A 27,331-nucleotide genomic window follows, 5' to 3' on the forward strand; every position below is an offset into this window, starting at 1 on the left:
AGTCCATTGGAAATAGTGTTTTATAAGCAATATTTCCTCAGAAATTAAATACTTGTATAGGTATAAATCATATAATAATATGGATATACATTTTAAGTATGAAAGCTTTAAGTAAAATTATCTTACTAGGGTAGAATATCATTCAGAACTAATTAATATAAAAATTACGGAAGGGTTTATATATTGTCATTTAAGTGTACAAAGCAATGATGATGCTGATGCAAGCATATGTTTTATTAATTTCTATTTGTACATAGAAAACTGTGTGTGTGTGTGTGTGTGTGTGTGTGTGTGTGTGTGTGTGTATTATAGAAAGCCTATGGTAAATATTCTTCCCAGTCACATTATCTTGCTTAAAATGTAAAATAAAAAATTCCTGAGTGATTTTTTTCTTTAAGAAATAATTGTATCAGCCCATTGCATCCAAAACATTTATACACCATTATGAGATGTTAAAAGAAGGGGATGTGTGGTTCCAAGTGGTTCAGGTCACACAAATAATTAATTATAAATATGAAAAATCATAATTTTATGCAATTAAAAATTGATATTATTCAAGTCTCAGAAATTGACTATGTTCTTCAGAGTTAAGTTTAAATTATAAGTCGATCACTTTATTTTAGTCATTTTGAATCTTTCCCTTGGTTTAAGCCAGTCAGCAATAAACACACACACATGAAGAGAGAAAGACAGACAGACAGTGTGAGAGAGAGAGAGAGAGAGAGACAGAGACAGAGACAGAGACAGAGACAGAGAGAGTGAATGAGAGAGAGAGAACACATTACAATAGTAATCAAAACCACAGAATAAGAAATTGTTTACTTTTTAATTTCAGAGTAGCTATAATAGATTCTTAAATTCTTCTTTCTTGCCATATTTCCAACAGTTAAAACTTGTCAGATCTGAAATATACCAGATATTATTGATCATGTGTAGGCAATTACAGAACAGTAAAAAATTAGAGCTGTAATAATGGCAGTGACTCACATGTGAAGTATTGTATCAGACATAAAACTATGAGCAATTTAGTAGAAGGAAAGTCATATCCATAATAAATTGTTAAGATAAAAAATCTCCAAGGTATACAGTTAATATTTTAAATTAAATAGAAAAAATGATTTAAAATACAATGTTTTATATTTTAATGATTTTGGAGTTTAGTTTCTAGCACTTATATTAAAATATAAATATCTGTGATTTACATTTTACTGAATTTATATCCTTACTATTGCTTTAAGAGACACTTTTCAGTGAGATATTGAGGCCTGAGTTATTTTTATGGAAGGAAGCTTTTACTTTTCATGTTCTCCACAGTTTTGTCATCAAAGTAATTATCAGTATGTATCTACCATTAGGAGCATATCAGTAGGTCTAAATTCCGTTTTAGGATACAAAAGAGATTTTTATGATAAGTAATAAGCTTATCTTTGAGAAACTAGTTGCTTAAAAATATGACAAATAAAAGCCATTTCTATCCAACATTTAAAAAATTAACACATAATGATATCCCTTCTCTCGTAAGAAACTTGCACAAACAAAATGATTGCATTACTAAAAAAAAAAAAACCAACCCACAGCACCACTTATACGAAGAACACCACTGTATTGCGGGCAACATGGGATGGCTCAAAGTTCAAACTGCATTTTTATAGGGAAGTGGCATTCTCTATATAATTCAAACATCAAGTGTCATAAATTGAACTGCTATAAAGATTGCGGTTTATGGTTTTAATTTTCATAACAAAACAATAATAAAACTTGAAAAACAATAAACTTTGTCCTTATGATACACTATCACATATTGCTTTTCTTCACTTCAATATAAATATATTCTCAACTACAGTTTAATTGAACAATTAAAAAATTACACTCACAGAAGTGGAAGAGAATTACATTTTTTTCCCTAGCTTTCTGCCACAGAGCATTTGAAAAACAGGGGGAAAAAAGCCTTTACTTTAAAAGTTCTCTAGGGAATCACCATCGGATGATTATCAATGATTATCCATGCATCTTGATCATAGGAGTAAAACAGTGGGCAATTCATCCCCCATTGTTGGGAGCCATGTGGCCAAGTTTTTGATCAGCATATAAATGCTTGTCCAGCAGGGATCCAAAACTGAAGACCCTGGGAGACAGTGTCTCATCTGACAAGAAGCGGACTTTGGACAGTGCAGAATACACTGAGACCACCCAGCTTCTTGCTCGCTTCTGTCTCATAATACTGATGATTCTTTTCGCAGTTTTTAATGTCACTTTGTCAGTCACACATGGACCAGATGCAATCATTCCTGGAAACCCCGTTTTTTTCTTCAATATTTTTTCCCTTAAATTCTTTGGGAACTGATGCTTCTCAGGTCTTACCTGGCAATACCAGCTGTCACCCCAGACCCTGGGTCCTTTTCTGATTCAGTCCTAACAGGATCAGAAGCAATAAAAGTTAATGGGCACAAATGAGGAAGTAGGTCAGGGGAAGTTAACTAAGTCTCCCAACTCTGGAAAAAAAAACAAAGCATTAAGATGGAAAAAGAGTGCCTTATACAAGTGTGCCCTTAGAACGGCTTAGACTGCAGAACCCTTTTGTAGGTCAAGGGAACGTTTGGAGAAACAAACTGTATGCATGTAATTTATAGCAAATCACACCTAATTTTTGAAAATATGCATTGTTAAGTTTTGAATGATATTGTTCTTGAAAATGTGTATTTATGTCTGTCACCTTTTATCTTTGTAAGGACAGGATGTGCCTGGCTTGAAATTGAGACAAGCTAACAAAATGCTGAGCCTTGTTTCTGTTTAAAAGTTGTTCTGATGTAAAAGTTGGGGGTAATTTTTTAATCTGAAGGTGAATCCTGAGGGTGGGGAAAACATGCTTGTTTTTCAAGTGTAATTTAAGACAGCTCAAGCTGTTTGGAGTTCGCCACTTATGTCAAATTCATCTGGTGGTTGGATACTTCTTTGTGCGGATGCTCCTTCCCAGTCTCAGAAGTTAAACCCAGCTGAGGCAGGACCGTAGAATCTGTTTCGCATTCTATCTACTCCGTGTCATATTGCACAAATATGACTTTACATGAAAACCGAACTCTTCTTCATTATACAATTCAAAGCCTCATAAAAACAATGCCTTACCTTATCAACCAATAACAATGTGTCTGTCTTTTGATAAATAAGAGCTCAGCCTACTGTATAGTACTATGTACTGCACACTGTACTAGGAAACCATGTAAATAACCAGGGAAAGTGACAATCCAACATTTTATCAGCAAGAGGGCAAAGAGAGAATACAGACTTCAGCTAGCAAACAACGTCTGAACAAAAGAGTTGTTGACCAAAGATTAAGTTCATTAGTACACACCTATGGAAAGATGAAAAAAAATCAATTCAGAAAATTGCTGCCATGAAACAGATTACATGGTGTGCATTGAAATCTTCCTAATTCTAATTTTCATATATGAAAGTATGTAATGCACAAAAAGATTTTATAGGTACAAATTTTCATCATTTCTTGATGCTACCTAGAATTTTGTTGACATATATTTATTGTCTTGCAGGATGTCTGGTGTTCTGTATTATCATTGTCTGCCTTCTTCTCTTGAGAAAGGATCTCCCAATGAAACTGGAACTAGGCTGGGACCACCAAGCTAGAGTGATTTTCCTTGCTCCTTACTCCACTACTCCCAGTGCCTGGGTTATGAGCACACATTAGACCAAGTCTGGCTTTTGTATGTGAATGTTGGGATCTGAAATCCTGTCATCATCATTACATAGCAAATTCTTCTACCTGCTGAGACATCTTCTCAGCCCCTCCTCTCTATTTTAAAGGAAGAAACTGGTGGTAGAAAAAGGATACTATAAGAAAGTACAAATATTTCTAAATCTCCATTAAATTGGTTATGTAAAAAAAAAGCATTAAAAACATCTTGTCCTCTTGACTAAAAGAATTGTCATTCCACTAATCATTTGATGAACTGGAGAAAAGTAAAATATAAACAATGAACTAAACACAGCAGAAAATACAAATCTAATGCTGAAAAGTGAAGCCTAGGAAAGAGAGGTTTGAAAAGAGGTCTCAAAAGAATGTATCTCGGTTTCTCTAAATGAAACTAAAGATACTTGCTAAAGTACCCAGAAAATCATAGGTTTCCATGATCCCCGTTCTTTCTGTCAGTTCCTAGTTCTTTCCAGTATTCATGGGAGCAATATGACTGATTTAACACAGGTGCAGTTCAAGCTTAATACCCAGTTTCAGTGGTCCCTGATACTTGGAAAGCAGGAATCAGCAGGCTCTGGCTACCATAGCAATGCAGTATACACTCAGTTCAATCCCAGGTCCAGTGGAAAGCTACACCATAGAAACTCATTCTATTGAAAATGATGTAATAGACATGTTTGAATCTGCCTTCCCTAGAACAAACTCTTAAAAGTACAGACACTGAAAATTAGAAGAAGAACTCAAAGAAAAACTCATATCTTTAATTAAATTAGTAAATAATTGATGACACACCATGACAAGTGATTTCCAGTAGGGAGAAATTGGTTCTAACAAAACAAAGGAAACTGGCTGGCATCTATCTTGGGCATGGTACAGATTCCACTGAGTATCATGGTTCTGAGATGTCCTAAAAGTTGATTTGTTTGATAGAACATGTACAGACAAAAGTAAAATAAAACCTCTTTTCAAACAATTTCCATTTATATATTCCAAACTGGCAGTAGATACAGGCACAGGGGGAAATGCTGATAATTTACATCTGAGACTTTTGAAAATGTCTGTTGGGTACCACTCAAAATACTAAAATACAGGGAAGAGAGTGGGAGAGAGAGGGAACTATATTCACTAATAATAACAGGGCAAGTAAATTGAGAAGCTTGAGTTATAAACAGCACACACTAGCAAGACGTGACAAATAGAGGAGAAATATGATCTCTTGGCAGAAAACTAAAACAGATTTGGGTAGGTGGGCTAGCCTTTGATTTAAATAGTTCTGTAGGCTGATCTGACTAACACACCCACCTCTTCCCACACTGTAGTTCAGTAAACAGTTAGCTTAATTCAGTGATTAATAGAACAAACTAGAACAGAAAAGATGCAAAAGCATTAAAAGGTACAATGAAAGATAAGATAAAAAAAAGTGTTTTTCAAAAAAGAGAAAGCCAATATGAATAGCTCTCCGCAGTTTACAAAAATAAAAAACCTGTAAATATCTTATTAATATAATAGATTGAAAATCTCAGGCAGCACATTATGCTTCAATAAAGAAAAAAAAGCACAAAGATTAAAAAGGAAATTGTGGGGAAAACACAATGAAGGCAGTAAAACCATATTGAGTTGGAAATTACAAGTTACAAAACTAAATGAATACAGCTAAAAACCCATTTGCATATAGTTGAAAAGGTCTGATACATGAAAAGATACAAAATAAATTTAGAAACTATTACAGGAAGAAATTTCATGCTAGTAGTAGTCTTTTAAAAATGTTTATTTAGACATACAAAAGAGAAGAGTTTTTGCGAAATCAGAATCTTGTATAAAAGGAACAGCATTGATAAAACTTCTTGCTTTGAAGAAACCTATCTAAATATGAACACTTGTTTTACCTGTTCTTAAACTGAAAAGAAAATTAATTTCAGAAGCTACATATAATCCCAGTTCTTAAAAGATTAAGTCAGGAGGTCACAATTTCAAAGAAATCCCTTATGCAGAGACACTATACCTCAAGAGAAAAAATTCCTCCACACATCAACAGAAAAAAAAAAATCAACAGGAAGATGAGGCAGGAGAACTGAAGTTTGAGGCTTACCTAATATCTCAGAGAGATGTCAAGGCCACCCTGAATAATGAAATGATAGTATGCTTGCCTATCATATGGTGAAACTTCAGTTCCTTTTCCAGTGCAGTAGGAGAAAAAGATCAATTTCACTTTTTATTGATAATTGCATACCTGACTCCATATGTGTGAAATGTCGTCTTTTAATCAGTCTTAGTTCTCTTTACAAATCTTATGTCTTACTTATCATGACAATGAAATGTAAATCCCACCTTGGAAGGATTTGATACCAAATGATAGTAAAACCAAGGGAATTACCAAAGGAATGGAAGTCGAAGATTAATTGGAAAAGTACAGATAAAGACTCAGCTGCTCAGTGCCTCTGGGTTCTTCTCCAGGCCACAGTTCCAACAGCAGTCAGTAGGTTTCCTTCAAGCAGGAGCAGAGTGTTTTAGTATTTCCTTACTATCCTGTAAGATTTAAAACCTGTCACCACTAATCTGAGTAAAACTCATTTTTTCAGAAATTTCCACAAAATTCTCCCTTATCTATCTCTACCACCTCCTGCAACTACCCACAACTTATACTACCCTGGCTCCAACTCTTCCTAGATTTCAAATCCTTTATGTTCCAGTAATGATAAAAGGCAAATGTACTTTCAAATGTGGAAGTTGGGTGGGTGGATTGGGCTAGAAGAACTGCAGTTCATGATTTTCAGTTCATAGTCACCTCTGTGAAGTTTGATCTGTCAAAACCTTCATCGCCAAAGTCACAGTTACAAGAGTCCTTCCCCTACCATCTACGTTAGCACCATGGCTGGAGAATCTGAAGCTGGACAAAAAGGGAACATTACTAGCATGAGTCCATTTATTTATAGGGTGTATTTGGTTCACCATCAATTTCTGCATGGATTTTTAGTCTTAAGACACTTACTTCTAATACTTACCTTCATGACTGCACCTTTGATAGTCCTGATTTTGGTTCTGCTCTATAGTCAACACATTTGTTATCCTAAATAGCATCTAATTTACCTGTGCCATCAGTGATAGACTATGAGCTTCTTCAAGGAAAGGCCAGTGAGTAGGAGCTCACTTAGCAATGATTTTAAAAAGAGTTTAAAAAGAGACAAGAAAAATATCAATATTCTTTCATTTTAAATGGCATATTCCTTTAGAGGAAGAAAATACCTAATAGATAATAAAGGGAGGTTTTTTTTGCTTTGTTTTATTGACAAGGATATCCTACTTAGAAATAAACCACACTGTGAAGTAATAATGTATACTTTTTCAATAATGACAATAATGTATTTGTGACTTAAACTATATCATGTATCTATTATAAGTATATGCTTATACTTATAATGATATTCATATAATATTGAAATTTAAGCAAACCATAGAGATAACATTATTTAACTCCATGTTTTTAGCACAGGGGTAGTTACAGGACTCATTTTAAACAACAATGTGGTCAAAACATAAAACCAAGATGATCCTCTTTTCTCTTTCCTACTGAAGTTTATCAAGTCCAGAAGATCAGAGCAGTTGACTTCGGGTACTGGTGAATGGAGAGCTTTTCTATCTCCTTTCCTGGAGCTGAAACAATTTTCTGGCTTTAGATAAAATAAAATACACACATTTTTATGGATGACTTGAAATAAGGTCCCTGGTAAGGTGAGTGATTGAAAAATGACCTTTTAGAAGTCCATTCCAGCCTACTGCATTTATCATCATCATCAGCTGATTTGTGACTCATCTCTAAAATGAAGGAGAGTGATGTTGTACTGTCCTTTAAGATTTGTGAGGCTCAGTTTGAAGTGTCTATTACAGAAAGTACTAGGTCTATGCACAAAGGCAAATCATTTTGTTCATCATGGATTAGTCATACAAATGTATTTTATAACTAGCCATGGCTGGGGGAAATCAGAGGTGATTACACAGCAATAATCAGCCAACTTAGAGTTGGGAAAGTGAAAGTAACATATTCAACAATAAAATATAAAAGAATTCTGAATTTAAACTTTAAAGAAGTTACACAAAAGCCTATATTCTCAGACAGAAGGTTGTACTTGTTTGTTGCTTGTTCCACCACTGGCCAGGACTTTGGGATCCCATGGTGATTCTTATGCATAATGGTGAAAAGTGACTAGACCTGCACACAAGAATATCCAATCTTCCTCCGAGTTATGCAGAAGACATAAATGATGACCAAAGGAAAAGATAAGGAAGAGTCTCAATGAAACAAGCATGTGTTGTTATAATTAAGAATGTTGTGTGCAACTGAGAGAGAGTCTGTATACTAGCAAAAAAAATATTTTGGTCAATTTAGTCTTAAAATGAGCAATGGTGACTCTTTGGATTGTCTAGTCCTTTCTGGTGATGGGGCTACACACATATACATCAATTGTCTGGGCAACAGAAAAAGGAAACTGGAGTTTGAGATTAGCCTGGTCTACACAGAAACCTGAAGGCTTCCCTTAGGAGCATACAAAGACCTTTTTTATTCCCTGCCCCACCGCAAGGGCATTCACTTTGATTTTGTTTTTAAAATTATTATTGTTTATTCACCTGGGGTTTTCTTCTGTTTGAAAACTGTGTTACACTTTTTCCTATAATGTGCTATAACTCACTCTGTAGCCTCAAAACTTAGGACATTTCTCCGCATCAACCTCCCCAAAACTGGGGTCACAGGTTTGAACTATCAAGACAGAGTGAGTCAGTTATTTTTCAATCCATTTAAAATCTATAACATTTTTAAAAGTATATTTTTAAAAGGCCAATAAAGCATTTAAAGTTTAGAAGGAGCAAATATACTTTTTTTAAAAAGGACAATAGAGAAAACAAAACCAACAAAAAAACAAAAACAAAAGAAACAATAGAAAGAGTGTTTTTCTCCAAAGCAATAAATCTTCGCGTTTGGTATAAAAAGTGATGATGTTTCCCCTTCATCATAGGTCTGAGCACTGGCCTAGGAGCCAAAAGTATTTTACACTCATGAAATAATTTTAGTATAAGCTTTTATGTACAATTACTCTTTATTAAATGTATAAACATATTTACAGATGTTCCTGGGTCTTATTTTGCTGGAATCAATTTATAAGTGAGGATTTCTTCCACATTCATAACCTTAAAGTGTTTTAATTTTATAAAATAGTTAGAAATAAAAAAAGAAGGAATTCTCAGATGGAGTTCAATTAAAATTTGATGCTTTCAAATTTTATAAGTTTCATGGGCAGCCATTACAAAGTAAGGTAGTAACTCAAAAGTTCATATTAATCAGTATAATTTTTCCCAGAAAATAAGAAGTTCTGCCTATAAGATGTTCATTTCGATCAAATATTGCCCCCCTCAACCCAGAACATATGCATCTACACATACCAAGAACAAGTAGAAATACAGGGGGAAAAATCAGGAAGTGAAACATCACGAAGACCAATCAGGACTGAGCTTTTTGGGAAGCTGCAAGAGATTAAATTAGGCTGTTGGGCCTACAGAATGAAAAGGCAGAGTCAGTCCTTGAAAAACCAGATACACTGTCTCACAGTCACTGACACCCCATCCAAGGCTAGGATACTTTTCTTTTTTTCCCTCTAATTGCTTCTTTAATTTTTAAAGTTCCTTGGTTATAAAACCTTATCAAACTGCCAGAAAACAAATACAAAACATGCCAGACATACAGACATTATGAGCACAAAAGCTTGCAAGAACGTTAGCATTTTGGCAGCAAATATTGCTCTCTACTGAGATAAGCATACAAACGGCCCGTGAGGACTTTTGATTTGGATGATTCTGGTCCGGTGGGAAAACTGTGTTATGTAACCTGAATCAAATTTGACACAGGTAATCGGTTAGGTTTTCCAGTGCCTAGATGATTTTTATGTTTCATGTATACAATGCTTTTTCACCTATAGAACAATCTCTATCATTATTTCATTATAGTTTGAGACCCAATCGTCAAGATTGGACTAACATGTACTTATCTCAAAGTGGCTATAGGAACAAATGTATTTGATTTCCTCTGTCAGTGCAGGAGAAACAAATCTATTGGCTATGTTGTCAGAGTCTAACTAAATTGCCTTCATTAAAGAACACAAGGTGCTAGGTTAAATTACGGTTCTTTAACATGCACTGACTGTCCTACTACTGAAGTAACTCTGTAAAGGTGAAAGAACCTCCCTAGAAAACTGTCTCTAAGCCGCCTAGAACACACACGCTCCAGGCTCTGAGGAACTATGTAGTAAATGTATACAGTACATAACTGAATGAGATACTATGAAAAAGAATTTATACAATGAATTTAACTTTGGCTCAGAGCACAACATTTCAAGTCAACTGTTAAGTAATTTTTTTTTGGACCAATATGTGCCAGAAAACGCATGTGCCCTAGTCGGTGTCTATTATTGATGACGCCGAGGCTTCACTGTATTGATCAGTGTTTGTTTGGTTCTATTTTCCTCTTCCCGGTGTTCTGCTTAGGAGAGAAACGCTTTTCTTGCAAAGGACTTCCAGGACACAATTCTGGTGAAGGGCAGTGCCAAGGGGAAATTTTCTGTGACTGGTTGATTTCATGGGGTGTATTTAAAAATATCACAGTCTTTTTTTTTTTCTTTCAAATTTCAATGCAAAAATATGCATCACATATCTCTTCTGGCCCTATTTCTCTTGTTCCAACTTTCCATAATAGTCTGTATTCCATCCAATTTGAACACTGAATAGATTCTTTTAAAATCATCTTTCTGTAAGAAACATGGTTCACTTTCTGTCCACTGAGGAATTAACTCTCTTGATATCTACCTGATTTATATTTTTATTTTCAAAAAAAATGACATAGAATTTTTATTTTAGTAAAGAATACTTATCTTTAAAAACATTTAAAAAGACAGTCTGGATTTCCATCATCTTGTATGAAATTACTATAGCAACAAAATTACATTAGACTTTCTGATTTCTCCATGGTGTCCTTAGATAAATAAACAACCCAGTAGACCATGTTAAATGCCCCAAATGTCACTGGGAAGAGAATACGAGCATATTTGTCTATTTTACTTGTGCCAGATCCGGAAGGTGGTGGAGCAGGGGGAGGAGGTGTGGCCGACCCAGTTCCAGCGGCCCCTGTTGTGTTAACTGTGGTCTTAATTCGCCCAAGTCTGGACCCAAATGCAGGGCGAGTAGAAGTTGACCCCAAGGAAGCCGGTCTTGATGTGCCACAAGGGCTGGGGGAGGGCGCAGAGGAAAGACCTTTGGCTGCAGAAATCGTCTCAGCCGCATTTGCTCTGCTGAATGGGTTTGGACTGGAAGCTAAGTAGTCCTTAGGGGTGGCTTCAGAAGACTCGTGGACTGTGGTGGTCTTGCTGGAATGGTTTCCCACCTCAGTTCTGCTGTTGCTATCAGTTTCTGAGTGGACCAAGGCATTTGTTCTTTTCCTCATGTTCAAATTGCCATGTATATTCTGAAAAGATACATCAAAATTTACATTTATTATGTAATTTTATGTAGCTCTGTACAGAATTCAAAAATACAAATGTATGATTACTTGGAGTCTATAAAATAACCATTTAAAAATCCATTGCAATCATTTAACTAGATATAATTGCTTATTTCTACCCATATTAATAGTAAGTAAAGAGACGGAGTAATAAAGAGAATTGAGAGGAAGCTTACAAACGGGTGACCGGAATAAACAGACCTCAGAGGCCATCAATGAAAATATGTAACTAAGAGTTCAGTTTGAAGAGATGGGCATTTTCTATGACAATATATCTGGACACTACATTCAGACATTTTTTAAAGGTTCATTCCATAGCTTATGCCTTTGTGAATTATGGCTTCAAGGTCATAGAAGTAGAGTTTGAAAACAGAAAAAAGAAGAAAGCAGTATCACAAAATAGAGCCAAAACGGACTTCAAGGGGCTGAGAATGAATTCCTCTCGTCAGCGTGGAATATTCTCCTAAGCTGTGGCAGCTGATGAACTATGAGAATTGTGGCCTAACGTATCGCAACAAATTTCAGTGGAGACAACCGAAATCAAAGTCAACAGCAGCATAGAAGCTGAAGACACGATTGAAGATGCCGCATTTTTTCTCTGCAATTCTTAAGCCCCATTTAACATAAAAGAATAATCAATTTTAATTTATTCTAAAATATTACATACATAGTAAAGAATATAAAAGTGTTAAAGGGTTTATACTATTGCTGGAGAGAAATTATGTATACTTACATATCATGAAATGAAAAGAATATAGGAAAAGTAAATATATTAAAAGTAAACTAGTAAATAGGGACAGAGAGAAGGCTTGACTAGTAAAGGCATTTGCTGGCAAGATTGGAACTGGGGCTCCTTCCCTAGGACCCTTATAGTGGAAGGAGAGAACAGTCTCCAACAAGTTGTTCTCTGACAGACCTCCACACTCACACTGCTACTTTTTCATTCTCGTGTGTGTGCGCCCACACACGCAAACCTAGAAATACACACAACGTAAGTACATATAAAGTAAAGCTAACTCAAAGTACATGGAAAAGGGAAGGGATGGAAAAATTATTACTTGCATACACACAGAGAGAGAAAGAGAGGGAGACAGAGATAGATAGATAGATAGATAGATAGATAGATAGATAGATAGATAGATAGATAGATAGATAGATAGATAGAGTTTATTTCTGCTCAGAGTTTGATTATGAGTTCACTAATGCTTATCCTAATGATGGATGATTCTAACTCCATCCACAGTAGAATAACAGAGATTGGATTTTCTTCCCTGATTGAACAGAAAGACCTATATAAAAGATGCACAACAACTCAATATCTGAAGATACTGGATATCAAACAACATAGGAGGAGAAACACGGGAAGAAACAAACCTGAAAGTTTCCATACTGTGGTGCAGAGAAAAAAAGAACCCACAAAAATGCTGGCTAGCCTCCTGAACTGAAGAGATGATTTGAGAATGTGTGGAGAGAAAGGCAACTAGTATTTGCAGGACAAAGAACTAAAGAGGAAAATGTTGACCAACGATCTCTAAAAGTCTGGACAGAGTTATGTTCAGTCAAGAGCAGTTTATGAGTGAGAAGTACTCATGCAAGATTGAAAAACAGAATCACCAGAAGGCATGGAAGAGAACGGTATTTGATACCCTCCCAAAGTCTAATATAATGAATGAGTGGTCTCATTCGTCAGATTTGAAAGTGTCGATATAAACTCAGAAAGTCTTTACTTCAGAAGTTTGGAATGAATAGTTCTAAACAGTGACAATAAATCTAATAGTTTTACTGCTGATTCATGAATTTTAATAGCAAGATCAGAAGATGAAGCTGACTTCAATAATGTATCTGTTCTCTAGAACAAAGTGCAAAAATATTAAGAGTCTCTTTGGGATTCCCTCTGGATTAGTACTCTCCTAGAATTTTCTGAAATCCTGTGAAACATACTCTGTATAGTGGGACTGGTTACAAAACTGATTCTAATAAGCATTTATATTTATAGTCATGTCCCATGTCAGGTGCACACTCCTCCCTGATTAAGAGATAGAGTCCAGGACTGGAGAGACAGCTCAGTGGTTAAGATCACCAGCTGCTCTTCCAGAGGTCCTGAGTTCAATTCCCAGCAACAACATGGGGGCCTCACAACCATCTGTAATGGGATCTGATGCCCTCTTCTGGCATACAGGCATATAGGCAGAGCACTCACATATTAAAATAATAAGAATAATAGCAAAATTCAAAAGCAGATAGATTTCATTTGCCCATAATCTAAATTATTAATTTCTTTGGCTAATAATGTACTGTGGTAATGATAATATGTCATTTTCAAATCTACCTCAAGAGTTCTAATTTGATTTCATCTTGCTTAAGGTGTTGTAACCGAAACGACAAAGAACACTCCCAAGTTAATTTGCAGGTAGGAAACCATTGGAACATAATCACTTATCCCAATGAGACCAAACAACAAACTGATGGGTCTGTTCCAGCTAAGAGAATATAAATAGCTTAGGGAAGCTAAATCAACACAAGCAGAAATTTCACACTGATCTGTTGAATGGAAAGCAAAAGTAAATATTTATTGTATGTGCATAAGTGTTGTCATGACATCTAAGGTAATAGCATTGTTCTTTCAACAGTTTAGTGTCTATAGACCAATAAAATCAAGCATTCAGGAAGGAAGACTTTCTAAACCTCCCTTGTGAGGGAAGTTCCTTCAACCATGTGTGATAATGTAAAGGCTGCTTTGCCCAGAGCTCATAGAAGACCTTCAGAGGGTGCTATTGCCTAATGTCACACAATAGCTAAGTGACCAAGGCTTGTCCTTCTTCAGAATTCCATTTTCCATCCACTACAATATTTTTAAACTGGGAGAAATTTTAGTGTTATCTTGCTGTGTTGAGGAGGAAAATAGGAAGTCACAGCAAGTATTATTAAGATTTGCTGTACCGAATAGCTTTTCTACTCAGACAAATGGCAGAGGCATTCAAAAACTTACTGTTCAGAAGCTTACTCAAGACTTGGAAATCAGAAGTATGGCATATTCTTTCAATGTCATAGAGGCGTATGGATCAGCAGGCCACCCGAGGGATGTGAATATTTTAGAATAATTTACCGGAATGTGATTCTGCTATTTATTATTTGACTTGTGACCAGATACTGTAAAGTTTCCATGGGATATAAGCTACAGGCAGGAGGATGTCTCAAAGCTTGTGAACCAGACTGCCTGGTGTACATAGTGGAGAGGATTTCTCAAGGCAAGATGGAAAGCAGAGACCAAAACCTGAAGCTTTCCTCTGACCTCCACATACATTCCATGTCACACATATGTCTCCCTTCACGCACAAACACACAGGCGTACAGACTGCCCTTTCGCCAAGAGATTTTGAATTAGTTTTCCACCTAAGCAATCGACTAATGAATTGAAAAAAATCTTGACATATGTACATCTGACATTTGTAGGGGTAAATGTTTAATTGTTTGAAAACTATATTCTGATATATAGTCTCTATATAATTCAAGGTATTTAGAAGTCTGCATCAATGAAGCAAGAAGCAATGGGAAGGAAGAAAACAGAATGAAGGATGCCATTAGGATTGCTGTAAGGAAACAAAAACCAAATCTCTGTGTATGTCTAGTTTAAATGTGATAATGAGTTTCTAGAGCATAAAGAGTGTCTTATTAATCACTGTCCTTTAAATTACTCAATAGGAGCCTACTTCATAACTGATCTTTGCACCAAGATGAGAATATTATAGAAAGTCAACATCTTTCAAAGTGTTTTTATTTAAAAAAAAAAAAAACATTACATCCAGGGCCAAGTTTACTCTTTCTTTGTGGAACCAGCTTTTGGGCTACTGTAGGTAATGCAAAAACAAATAAATTATCTGGATTTTACTCTAAATCTAACTGAGAAGGCCTAAGAAGTCTCAATAGTATTTATCATTCCTACACAAAGGAAAGAGTATTTTGACGAATTTTAGACATAAATCTTTGCTCTTTGCTAAGCAACCAAATGCTATTTAAATTATCTTCTATTTATATCTGAAGATAGACTATGTAAAGAGTAGTCATCATTTCCCATGATGACAAACCACCAAAGGACTGAGGAATCCATTCCTAGCCAGAATAGGAATCACTAGGAAAAATACTGGCATAGAAGTCAAGTCTTGGAGCAAACAAATTGTCAGTCAGTGTGATGTTGATTCATTTAGATTTCAGAGTCTTCTATTAGTATTCCATAAACACATAGTCATTTCCAAAAGAACATAAGTATCAACTGGATTTTTTAAAGATAAATCAATTTTAAAACATTTTGTCACTAGTCACAATAGCCTAAAGGGGAAAAACTGTCGTGAGATAGAGATGGTAGGTGGCAGATTCAAACATTGCCAACAATTTAAAGCAGCAACCAGCAACCAGGTTTACATCCAAGCAATTCATCAATCATTACTGTGATCTGGCACAATTTCTAAAGAAGTATTGTAACTAAAAAAAATTAAAATTCATCTCAACTTATTACTCTAGCAGTGAATAGATAAAGTAACTAAGATTAGGTTTGCAGAATGCAAGCATCTATGTTTATATTCTTTGCACAAGAAGTTAATGAAGTTTAATAAAATGTAATTTAACACTCCTAAATTAAAAACTAACAAGGCTAATAATGAACAGGTTTATCTTCCAGAATATCAATGAGTCAGATACACAGAAAATAAAAATCAAATAATGTAAAGACATTAATTCAAGGCTACTTGAGCAAGTTTCAGGGCAGTCAAATATCTTTTTTTAATAAGGAAATAAATTGTGATAGAGCAGCTATAAATATTCCCAGAATTAATGATTTACTGAGATCTATCAATAGTGATTTTAGAAAGTTCTCTCATATAGAAATGAAAAACATTACCTCCAAATAAACATGCTAAATATTTCATAAATAGTATCCAAGGGATTCTATCATATATTGAGCTCCAGAATGCAGAAATGAAAACACCAAGTTCCCAATTTATTATATTTCATTTCCTCCTAGTGTTAGCATTTAATCCAATATTCACATTTCCATAAGCTATAGAAATATTATTTTCAATGCTAGGGACTGAAACAAACATCTATTTTCTATTTGGATTACCCAAACCCTTTCAGAGATTTTTAAAAATTCATTTTTTCTGTTTCATATTTGAAGGTTTGACACACTAGGGTTCTTTGAGATAAGTAGTTTTGTGGTCAATTTTGTTTCAGAGCAATTCCTGGTATTTCCTTTTATTTCTAAGACTTTTATATATTACGTATGTTCTCAGTGGCAGAAGCTTCTTTATTGGCAATCCATCAGAGCAGAAGTTCTCAGGTAAGTCAAATAGACATCTCTAGAATGTTGTCTGAAGTTGCTTTTTACCAGTTCTACCAACTTATCCCAGAGAAAAAGAGGGCAAAGCAGAGAAAGTTCACTCTCTCAGAACCCAGACACTGAGGTGGACTGGTCTTTTCCCATTCAATGAGTGAATGTAGTACTGCAGTCATCTAAAGTATAAAGAATACTCTCACCAATGGAACCAAACCGAAGACCCGGATATCAATCCATACACCTTCGAACCCCTGATTTTTGACACAGAAGCAAAAAATATCAAAAGGAAAAAAGAAAGCATATTTAACAAATTGGTGCCGGCCTAACTGGATATCAACATGTAGAAGAATGAAAATAGACACATATCTATCACCATGCACAAAACTCAAGTCCAAATGGATCAAAGACCTCAACATAAAGCCAGCCACACTGAACCTTATAGAAGACAAAGTAGGAAGTACACTTGAATGCATTGGCACAGGAGACCACTTTATAAATATAACCCCAGCAGCACAGACACTGAGAGAAACAATTAATAAATGGGAGCTCCTGAAACTGAAAAGCTTCTCTAAAGCAAAAACCATGGTCAACAAAACAAAACAGCAGCCTACAGAATGGATAAAGATCTTCACTAACCCCACATCAAACAGAGGTCTGATCTCCAAAATATACAAAGAACTCAAGAAATTGGTCATCAAAAGAACAAATAATCCAATAAAAAAATGGAGTACAGACCTAAACAGAGAACTTGCAACAGAGGATTCTAAAATGGCTGAAAGACACTTAAAAAAATGTTCAACATCCTTAGTCATCAGAAAAATACAAATCAAAGCAACTCTCAGATTTTATCTTACACCTGTAAGAATGGCCAAGATCAAAAGCACTGATGACAACTTATGCTGGAGAGGTTGTGGGGTAAAGGGAACACTTCTGCATTGCTGGTAGGAGTGCAAGCTGGTACAGCCCCTTTGGATATCAGTGTGGTGATTTCTCAGAAAATTAGGAAGCAACCTTCCTCAAGACCCAGTAATATTGCATTTGGGTATATATCCAAAGGATGCTCAATTGTGCCACAAGGACATGTCTCAACTATGTTCATAGAAGTATTGTTTGTCATAGCCAGAACCTGGAAACAACCTAAATGCCCCTCGACCGAAGAATGGATAAGGAAAATGTGGTACATTTACACAATGGAGTACTACACAGCAGAAAAAAATAACTACACCTTGAATTTTGCAGGCAAACTGATGGAGCTAGAAAACACCATTTTGAGTAAGGTAACCCAGACCGAGCAAGACAATTATCACATGTACTCACTCATAGGTGGTTTTAAAACATAAAGCAAAGAAAACCAGGCCACAAATCATAATCCCAGAGAACTTAGACAACAATGAGAACCCTAAGAGAGACATACATAGGCCTAATCTACATAGGAAGTAGAAAAGGAAAAGATCTCCTGAGTAAATTGGAAGCAAGGGTTGAAAGGGCAGGGAGAGGCAGGGAGCAGATCAGAGAAGAATGTAGGCTCAATAAAAATCAATAAATAAGAATACTCTTAAAGGCAGTAAAATGTTCAAACTCTTAGGCTAAATTTGTAAAAAGTTCATGTATTAGTTATGTTTTTTTCTGACACTGGGTAATTGATTAGGATATCTGATTCCCAAACCAGACCTAGCTGAATTCCAATACTGAATCTGTTATTTGTAGTTATGGGGTATACAACAACTTATTTAACCTCTAAACATCTCAGACTCCTTCAGGCAACTAGATTGCTAATATGTCTTCGGTCTAATAAATAAATGAACACCCAGCATACAGTACGCATAAATTAACTAGTGTACAAAAATTTAACCTAGATGAGGTCAAATAAAAAGGAATCTGTGTGCAAAATAAAAAACACTCAGAAATGAATAATTATAAGAAATAAAAACTTAAAAGACATTTTAACAAATCTATACTATAGATTATGAACAAAGTTACTGATATAAAATAAAATCTTAGAAGAAGACATTGTAATGTATCTATAGATTATGAACCAAGTTTTCAATAATCAGAAAAGTAGCTAAGTAGTTGGTCCACAAAACAAGAAATAAGCTCTGGTGAAGTCAGACAAAGAAAATCTGTTGCTGATTGAATAAGAAATAAACACAAATAAATACAAACTTGTATTGAGAGTAAAGATGAGAATTAACGCATGCACAAAAAAGTACATTTTTGCAATTTGGGAAAACTAGAAGCAAGCTACTATTGCTGCTACTGCTGCTGCTGCCCCGCTGCTGCTACTACTGCTACTACCAGACTGACTACAGGAGAATAGCTCTTTCACAGCTGATATACTCACAGGCTTTGAATGAGTCAGGCACCACCAACAATACCATGCTCCATTCAGGAGAAAGCATATCAACAAATAGTTCATGTCTAAGCTTTAGATGGCTCCCTTATTCTATCAGATCTTTTTCTCCTTAGTGTTTTATCAGTTATTAGTAACACTTTAATTCTAGTCATCAGGAAACAGCAGTGGCTAGGAAACAGCTATAACAAACTCTCCATCTCAGAGCTATGATATGGCACAGCATTAGTTCACTGTTCCAGACTAGCTAGCTCGCTCTCTAAATATAACTGAATATTAAAAGAATTGAATCTGGGAACGTAGTGCCTTAGTGTTCTATGGTCAACTTTTTTGTTTATTTCTTATTTCAATTATAGTGGTCCAAAAATGAGGTTATGTTGTTACCAGATAAGGGGTGTTAAGAGGCAACAAGCATCAAAGAAATTCATAAATGCAAACATTAACAGTTTAATCACTGCTATTTGATTTAAACTCTGCCCTTCTCAAATTCCCAAGGCTCAATATATTGGATAGGGGTATCTGGTGGAAGGATATCTTCACAGAAGATGAGAAGACACAGGAGACAGCTCTCTCCTTAGTGTAAAGACACAATGGCAAGGGGAAGAGAGACATCATGAGAATTTGAAACCTGCCGGCCCATGGTCTTAAGTTTTCCAGCCTCTAAAATTGGAAGGAATTAATATCCGTTGTTGAGTCCCTATAGTCTCTGCTGTTTTGTTATGCCCACCTGAGCAGACTAAGAGGATCATCTAATGTCAAAAATTAAATCCATATGATAGATTTTTTAAAATGCTAAATCAATCTTTTCCTGTGGAAAAATAAGCAGCATCTAAACAACCTTGCAGTTTTCCCTCTTTCAACTATTCCCTTTTAGGTAGCCTTTGTGGAGACTCAAAAATCCTAGGTAAAGTCAACATAAAAGCAACCCTGAGAAACTGTCAAGAATTCAGCATTAATTTTCTCCACTCACTGTGACTTGTGCTGGAAGAAAAGACTTTCAAATGTACTGTGGAGTTGTGTGCATATTCTGGATAAGAGGTTAATATTATCCAGATACTTGATGACCTCAAGTATCTCTTGGTAGTTTTTCGCTACTTCTCATCTATATCAGAGGGATACAGTTAACTGCCATGTTTATTTAACCTTCAATTTTAGAGTTAATTCCAAATCTTTCTTCAATCACCCCCAAATTTCCCTAACTATTTTGACCTCACTTTCAATTACGACTTGTGTATTGCTGAGCATGTGATGAGTTTTAGAATATCTGTTTATTTAAGTATTAAAAATAATATTTGACGAAATGATTTACAATTTTCCTCTTTCACAGTTTATGTTTTTAATCCTTAAACTGGAACTAGCAAATAGATAATAGCTGAAAGAATTGCAAAAGAAACATGACTACTATAGATACAGTAGAGCGTTAGACTGCATATTAAAAACAATAACCTAAAACATTGACGCTGAATCTTTTGACCACACAGAAGTTATTAATATTTGAAAACACAGATATGTATTCCCATGGTTTGGTAATTAAACAATGTATACAATAAATAGCCTTAAAATGTATGCCCACAAGGCAGGGAACCCGGACTGCTTTTCAGGCTGATGAGGGAGGGGGACTTGATTGAGGGAGGGGGAGGAATATGAGATGGGAGGCGGTGGAGGGGAGGAGGCAGAAACCTTTAATAAATTAATTAATTAATTAATTAATTAAAAATGCATATAACTGTGTGCTTGTGGAGGGTGTGGAATATGAACACATGTGTGCATTTGGAAGCCACAGAAGAATGCTTTGGCATCTTCTACAGTTCTCAACCTTGTTGGGGTGGGAATCGGGGTCTCTCACTGAACTTGAAGTCTGACATTTAGGGCAGACTGGCCAGTGAGTTTCCAGGATCTCTCTGTCCTTATACTATAATCTTGGGGTTACAGGCAAGTATGACTATATCTAGACTTTATGGAGGTACTAAGAATTTCAACTTGGATCCTCTTGTTTGAAAACAAAGTGTTCTTACACACAGTCATCTCAAATCATAAATAAATGTAGCTTTATATATCAATTAAGTATTTAATCTGAAAAAGTGAAATTTTAGTTCCAAACACAAACTTGGATGGTAAAATAAACTCATTCTTTCAACTCAGCATCACCTTAGGAAAATGTTTTATTGCAGCCTCAGGATATTTGCAAAATTACATTCATAGCTGAGCAGTATTTGCACAAGTTTTATTATTATTGTGTAACTGATAGAGCATGATCATAATGAAATTTTGCCATAATAAATAGTTATCCAGAAAGATTCAGGGATTATGCCAATCCTAAAGGAAGCTGTCATTGCAATAGTCTAAATCACAATTTTATCTGCATCAGCAGACACCAGAGCATTGTATGCAAAACAGCCATTCTTCAAGACTGGATCCACAGCACACACAGACAGAAAAAAAAACCAAATAAATGCCATTGTTCAATACAACAGAATAGTTATGTGACATAAAGATGTCTTTGATTAGTTAAGCTACATATTAAATTTCTTTGAAATTCTGGTATTTTTGCTTTTTAGTTTAAGTGGAAAAAAATCACAAACTTCATGTTTAATCTACCAGTGGAGATTACTATCAAGAAAAAAAGTATAGATTATCTATTCTAAATACCTCATTGAAGACATTTATTCAACCCATTTATTTATTAATCCAACAAGTTTTTCCTGAAAGTATAATTTTTCTTCAAGTGTTTTTCACTAGGTGTTGTGGAATATTAACTATGTAAAGATGAACTGTATTTTTTTAAACTATGTAAGGATGTGCTGCCTTTGTTTAATTATGTAAAGATGTACTGCTATTTTATCTTGCCTGCTTAAAGTACCTGATTGGTCTAATAAAAAGCTGACCAGTCAATAGAAAGTAAGGAGGTATAGGCAGGACTTCCAAGCAGAAAGACTAAGTAGGAGAAGGAATTTAGGCTGGGGAAAGAAAGAAAAAAATGGCAGGGAGAAGTCAGGGGCCAGCCAGAGACACACAGAGGAAGCAGGAAAATAGGACATATTGAATGAAAGAAAGGTAAAATGCCCCAAATCAAAACATAGATAATTAGAAAAAGGCCAAATTAAGTTAAAAGAGCTGGTGGGACAAAGCTAAGCTAAATCTGAGCATTTATAGTTAATAATAAGTCTCTGTATATTTTTTGGGATGCTGGTTGGCAGCCCAAAGAAAATTCCAACCATAACTGGGCATTGGAGAAAAAAAATGGACAGGATTATTTCAGTCTGAAATTTCTCCCAGAAATATTAATCATTATAATAGTAAATAAGTACCATCAATCAATGCCAATGTACCAGCTAGAGGTACATTGCTTCACCTTTGAGCTAAAAAAGCATCTTGATCAAAGTGACACGCTAAGATGTTAAAGATGAAAGTTGAAAGGGGGCTCAAAGACAATGGAAGAAGGCACCTGGACAGGATAGAAACTATTTTTGAAGACTTTTCTCAGTAATATGGAGAAGAATGAATCTTTCCCTTGAGACTGAAACTTCAGCTCTACAGAGAAGTTTCTAACACATCCCCTTTCTGTTTTTAGTCTTATTTTCTCTTGAAATCAGGCAGTAGTGTATATTCTACTCATATTAATAACTAGCAGAATTTCCAAATAGAAATAGTGAATTATTATCAGCATCTATCTCCATGATATACTACAGGCCAAGCTGCACTAAATGAACTGTACAAGTAGTATTAGCTTGATGCTACAACTCATGAAATTGTATTAATGCTCTCACTCTCCAAGTGAGGATAATAGAGCCTAGAGAAGTTGAGCATATCTTCCAAAGTCACTCAGTTAAAATACTTCAGAGTCATAATTTGAATTCCAAATGATACTCTTAACCACTTTGGAAATCTGCTAGAAACTGTAAATACATATGCTGAGGAGACTATTTTTTAAGCACAAGAGCATTTTTCTGAAGTATATCTACAACAACCCAGCTAAATCAGTGATGTTAGTAAACAGCATGTTTTATCAGATCTGAATTTGACTGTATATAGCTTTGGCTATGCACTAAACACTGATCCTAAGTTTCTGTTTCCCAGATAAGTCCCTCCTAAAGTTGATAATACATCTTTCCAATGTGTATCAAAGCATTTTTAAACATTTGCTTCCTGGTCCTATTCCCACTCAAAATACTCTGGTATTTTTTTGTTGTTGTTGTCATTTTTGTTTTTGTTTTTCTGGTTTTTGCTTATTTTGTTTTGTTTTTGTTACTTTATTGTCATGAAATGCTTATAGGTTCTGTAGAACAATTCTCTTTGTGATCTTGCCTGAATATTTATAAACAGGCCTACATTCAGATAACTTAATCTGCACAAAGTTTCATTTTAACAACAAATGTAGCTTAAAGTTTTCCCTTTTTCCTCATTCTCTTTTTGTATTCTTGAAAGAGATTTTGCAGTATAGCTCCAGCTGACATCAAACTCAAAATCCTAGTCTCCTGAGTGTCAGGATTGGAGGCAAGAGTCACCATAAATAGCTAGGAAATTTTGTTTAATTGAAGAAATTTTCTATTTGTTTAAGAGATGAATCAATATCTCCACTCAAAATCTATGCTTTTCTATATCAGATAAAAACACTTGCAAAATACCCCTAAGAGAAACTTTTCTTCAATTTGCTCTCACAAATTAAGCTTGAACACAGCACTTAAAAAAAACTGTTTAGAAATTTACTATTCAAAATGTGATAAAGCTGGTGTGGAAGACAGTGCAGATTCAAATCTGGTTGTATTCCAGAGGATGTTTCAATCAGTAATCTCTACTTTCAGACTTGAGAATGAGTCTCAAAACATGTTAGTTCTAGAAGCTAATGAAATTCAGCAACATACATAATGAATTAGAAATAAGGTTAAGTCTATTACACAGACATATGCAGCAGAAGATGAATTACTAAATCATTTATTGTGGAAATATCTCTTTTTTTTTTTTTTCAAAACACCATCTTACCATATATCCAGGCTGGCCTGCAAGCTTACTATGTAACTGAGGCTAGCCTTAAACTTAGATACTCCTGACTCGCCTTTCCCAGTGATGGTGTTACAAGCAGGTATCACAATATAGTGTGCACACAATTTCCTAAACTTTTGAAATACAATCTGTATTCCCATTTATACACTAAAGCCCAGGAAGTTGGTCAGGAAGCTTAGGTTGAATTATCATACTACCAAAATGTGGTCAACATGTACTATATTTACAGTTAAGAAACATATTAATCCGGGAGGTGGTGGCTCACGCCTTTAATCCCAGCACTTGGGAGGCAGAGGCAGGCGGATCTCTGTGAGTTCGAGACCAGCCTGGTCTACAAGGGCTAGTTCCAGGACAGGCTCCAAAACCACAGAGAAATCCTGTCTCGAAAAACCAAAAAAAAAAAAAAAAAACAAAAAACAACAAAAAACATATTAAGTAGACAGAACAAATTTACGTGGCTCTATGACACCTCTCAGCGCTTACAATATCAAGTACATAACCCTTCAAACCTTTTAGATCATTTGGGTCTCTTCCAGGAAACAATTTTATTTGTCCTATGGGGCAAGCCCCATGGTATCCGCTGTAGTTTGCATTGGGGCATTATCAAAATCATTCAGAACTTAACAAGCCTCTCCTGCTGGATCAGCTGTTCATCTGAAAGAGTTTTTTTAAAAAAATAACTTTCTATGATCCTAAGCTAATCTCACTTGAGCTAGAAAATAAGGTATTAGACTATTTTGCATTTCCTGCCACTTTGTGACAAGAAAGCCAATTTTGCACTTCAGTAAAGGCAGACTGTAAATTTAGAATGAATTGAACCAGTAGCTGAGTCGCAATTTCTGGCAAATGGCTCATCAGCACATTAATGTATGCCACCAACAAGATACCCACTTCAGCCCGGCAAGCAGGAAAACAGAAGGTGCAAACATTTGGTAGGCAGCACGGGAAATAGCCTCTCCATCAACATCTACAAAACAAACCCTAAAACGCAAAGCTCTCAGGCGGCATCGTCATTTTTGCCTGGCAGAATATTAGCTGATAAAAGTTAATATTAGAGTCATGGATTTTAAAACCAGGTAGACACACTTTGACCTACTAGATACTAGCTGTATACTTTAGGAGAACTTAGTCTATATGTGATTAACACATCTCCTGAATATACTAAAGAAACTAGTATGGATGAATCTTAGAGTTATTAGTGGGACAATGTTAGTTAAGTGCTCAAGCCCTTAGCCACTGACAAAGTCTAAATGTTATTCTTATATCGTTAACATTTCATATTAACAAACATAGATCATTCCTATGGGATAAAATATTGGTAAGAAAGTTTTCATTTTTTCTGTGCTTTTTCTATTTTTCTCAACAGAACTGGTTGTTCAAATGAAGACTATTGTGGAAACACAATCCAAAAATGGAGTCATGATAGAATTCTGAGTGTTTGTGAGAAAACTCCAAGAAAATCGGACATGTGTGTTGTGTCCTCACTTTCTTCAAAAATGGGGAATTGTTCTTGGACTGTGTGTTCCTTCTCCTCCCAGGTGCAGTGGATAGGAGTGAGCTTACTTCAGCTGTTATCAACCACATGCCTCTACAGAAAAACAGGTTTTGGCCACATGCAGATTGTCCTGGTGACTGTATAATCTGCTCAGGTAACTCTTCTTAACTCTCCTAGAGTAACTTTTCTGATTCTCTGAATTAATTTGGCTATTGCATGAGAATTAAGTCTGCCTCATTTTTAGGCACCATTCTCTCAGGTTCGTGCTGCCCATTAGAGTGGTAAAGGTGGCACCCAAACAGAGACCTGAAGTGGGCTATGAGGTAAGAAAGGAGAAATGAAGAGCACAAGTAATAAAACCACAATTATGAGATTGCTTGTAATTTGTTTATAATTATAATCTCTGGTTTCCAGAAGAAGGAACTTTAGATAAAATATGGGACAGAGTCCAAAAGAATATGGATGAGGCGATAATACCAAGAGAAAAAGATCCTTGTTCAATTTTGGGTCACTCAGGCATTAATTCAAACTGTTTTCAAAATACTTAAAGAAGATAAAAAGGATATTAATCATGAGGAAGAGAGGGCTGATTATTTGAATGAATACAGATTAGATGAGCAAACCTTAAAACTGGTAAAAGAGACAAAGAAGGAGGCTTTCCCTGTTCAGACGAAAACCAAAAGTCAAAACAGCACCACCTATGCCAGTGATGGTTTCCTCAACTCCCTTACTGGTGCCTCCTTTAGATACAGATTCTCCATTTGCCTGAAATGTTCCTGAAGCATTGGGCAAGGAATTTGATAATCAATCTAATCTTGAATTTTCTCCACTCTTTGATGAGGAATTAGGAGAGCCTATGAAAAACTAACTTTACAACCCAGGCAAGCTATGGCACAGCAGGGAAACAATTCATTTAGCAATTTCTCCCCTGGCATCATGAGGTATGCATCGTATTTTCAGTGCAATTTCAGAAAACTCAAAATGTTTATAGGCACTACTCAACCTGTTTAAAAATCTAGAAGGAAAGATGGCACTGGATATTCCTTACATATTATCTCAAGAGGCAAGAAAAGAGCTACAGCTATTTGAATCTAGACTAAGAGAAACATTTGTGTATTGTCTGGCTCCTTCACTGCCTTTGAACTTACTTATTTTCCCCACTAAATTGTCTCCTACAGGTATTGTATCAGAAGAGAATAATCCTTTAGAATGGATTTATTTACACCATAAAGGCCATGAAATTTTAACTGCTTACCTTACTCTTCTTGTTCAATTAGTAAATCAGGCAGGAGCTAATGCCAACAATTATGTGAATTCGATCCTTTCCACATTACTTTCCCCTTGACTAACAATCAAATTTTAAGAGCATTTTAGAATTCTATGGATTCCCAAGTTTCATTTGCAGCTTCTTATGGAAGGATAGAAAATCATTATCCAGATAATAAGTTATGGAATTTTCTCAAACAAACTGAATTTGTGATCACAAAAATTGTTTAACTTCTCCCATTCCATAGGTAGAAACTTATTGATGGCTTATTTAATGGTATGGGGAGATTCATGGTCCAGATATTCAAAAATCTATTTATACTTCTTTTTCTTCAGTCCAACAAGTAGAACTGGCTGTTTTAATGCATCTGTTATGGATAATTCATAAACCCTTAAATATTGTTTCAGATTCTGCTTATTATTTCCAGCAATAGACTCATACGCATGAAAACTCAAGTCTCCATGGAAGCTTCGTTGCAGAAGGAAATAAGCAGGATGATGCATTAACTTGCCCTATTTCTACATCTCCAGAAGAAATTTTGGAAGAGGTATGCATCTGTCATTGCAGATGGATCCCCTAAAATATTATGGATTCATTTTTGGCTCTTCTAGTCCCAAGCCATTAATGACATTGACCAAGGATA

At 35.4% G+C, this 27,331-nt stretch overlaps 1 protein-coding gene across 3 annotated transcripts in view; it reads right to left on the bottom strand.

The window, feature by feature from the left end:
- Positions 1–7,039: 7,039 nt before the first annotated feature.
- The window catches only part of Gabra4 (gamma-aminobutyric acid type A receptor alpha4 subunit), a 74,657-nt gene continuing 54,365 nt past the window's right edge, over positions 7,040–27,331 (bottom strand). Inside the window, exon 9 of one of the 3 annotated variants that reach the window (XM_005359312.3) lies at positions 7,040–11,210. In XM_005359312.3, coding sequence (XP_005359369.1) covers positions 10,689–11,210 — 522 coding nt within the window. In that variant the 3' untranslated portion in view covers positions 7,040–10,688. The remainder of the gene's footprint in view (positions 11,211–27,331) is intronic. The other 2 variants (XM_013350818.2, XM_026785131.1) reach the window with 2 other exon arrangements.

Source organism: Microtus ochrogaster, linkage group LG1 (assembly GCF_000317375.1).
Source record: "Microtus ochrogaster isolate Prairie Vole_2 linkage group LG1, MicOch1.0, whole genome shotgun sequence".
Lineage (NCBI taxonomy): Eukaryota > Metazoa > Chordata > Mammalia > Rodentia > Cricetidae > Microtus > Microtus ochrogaster.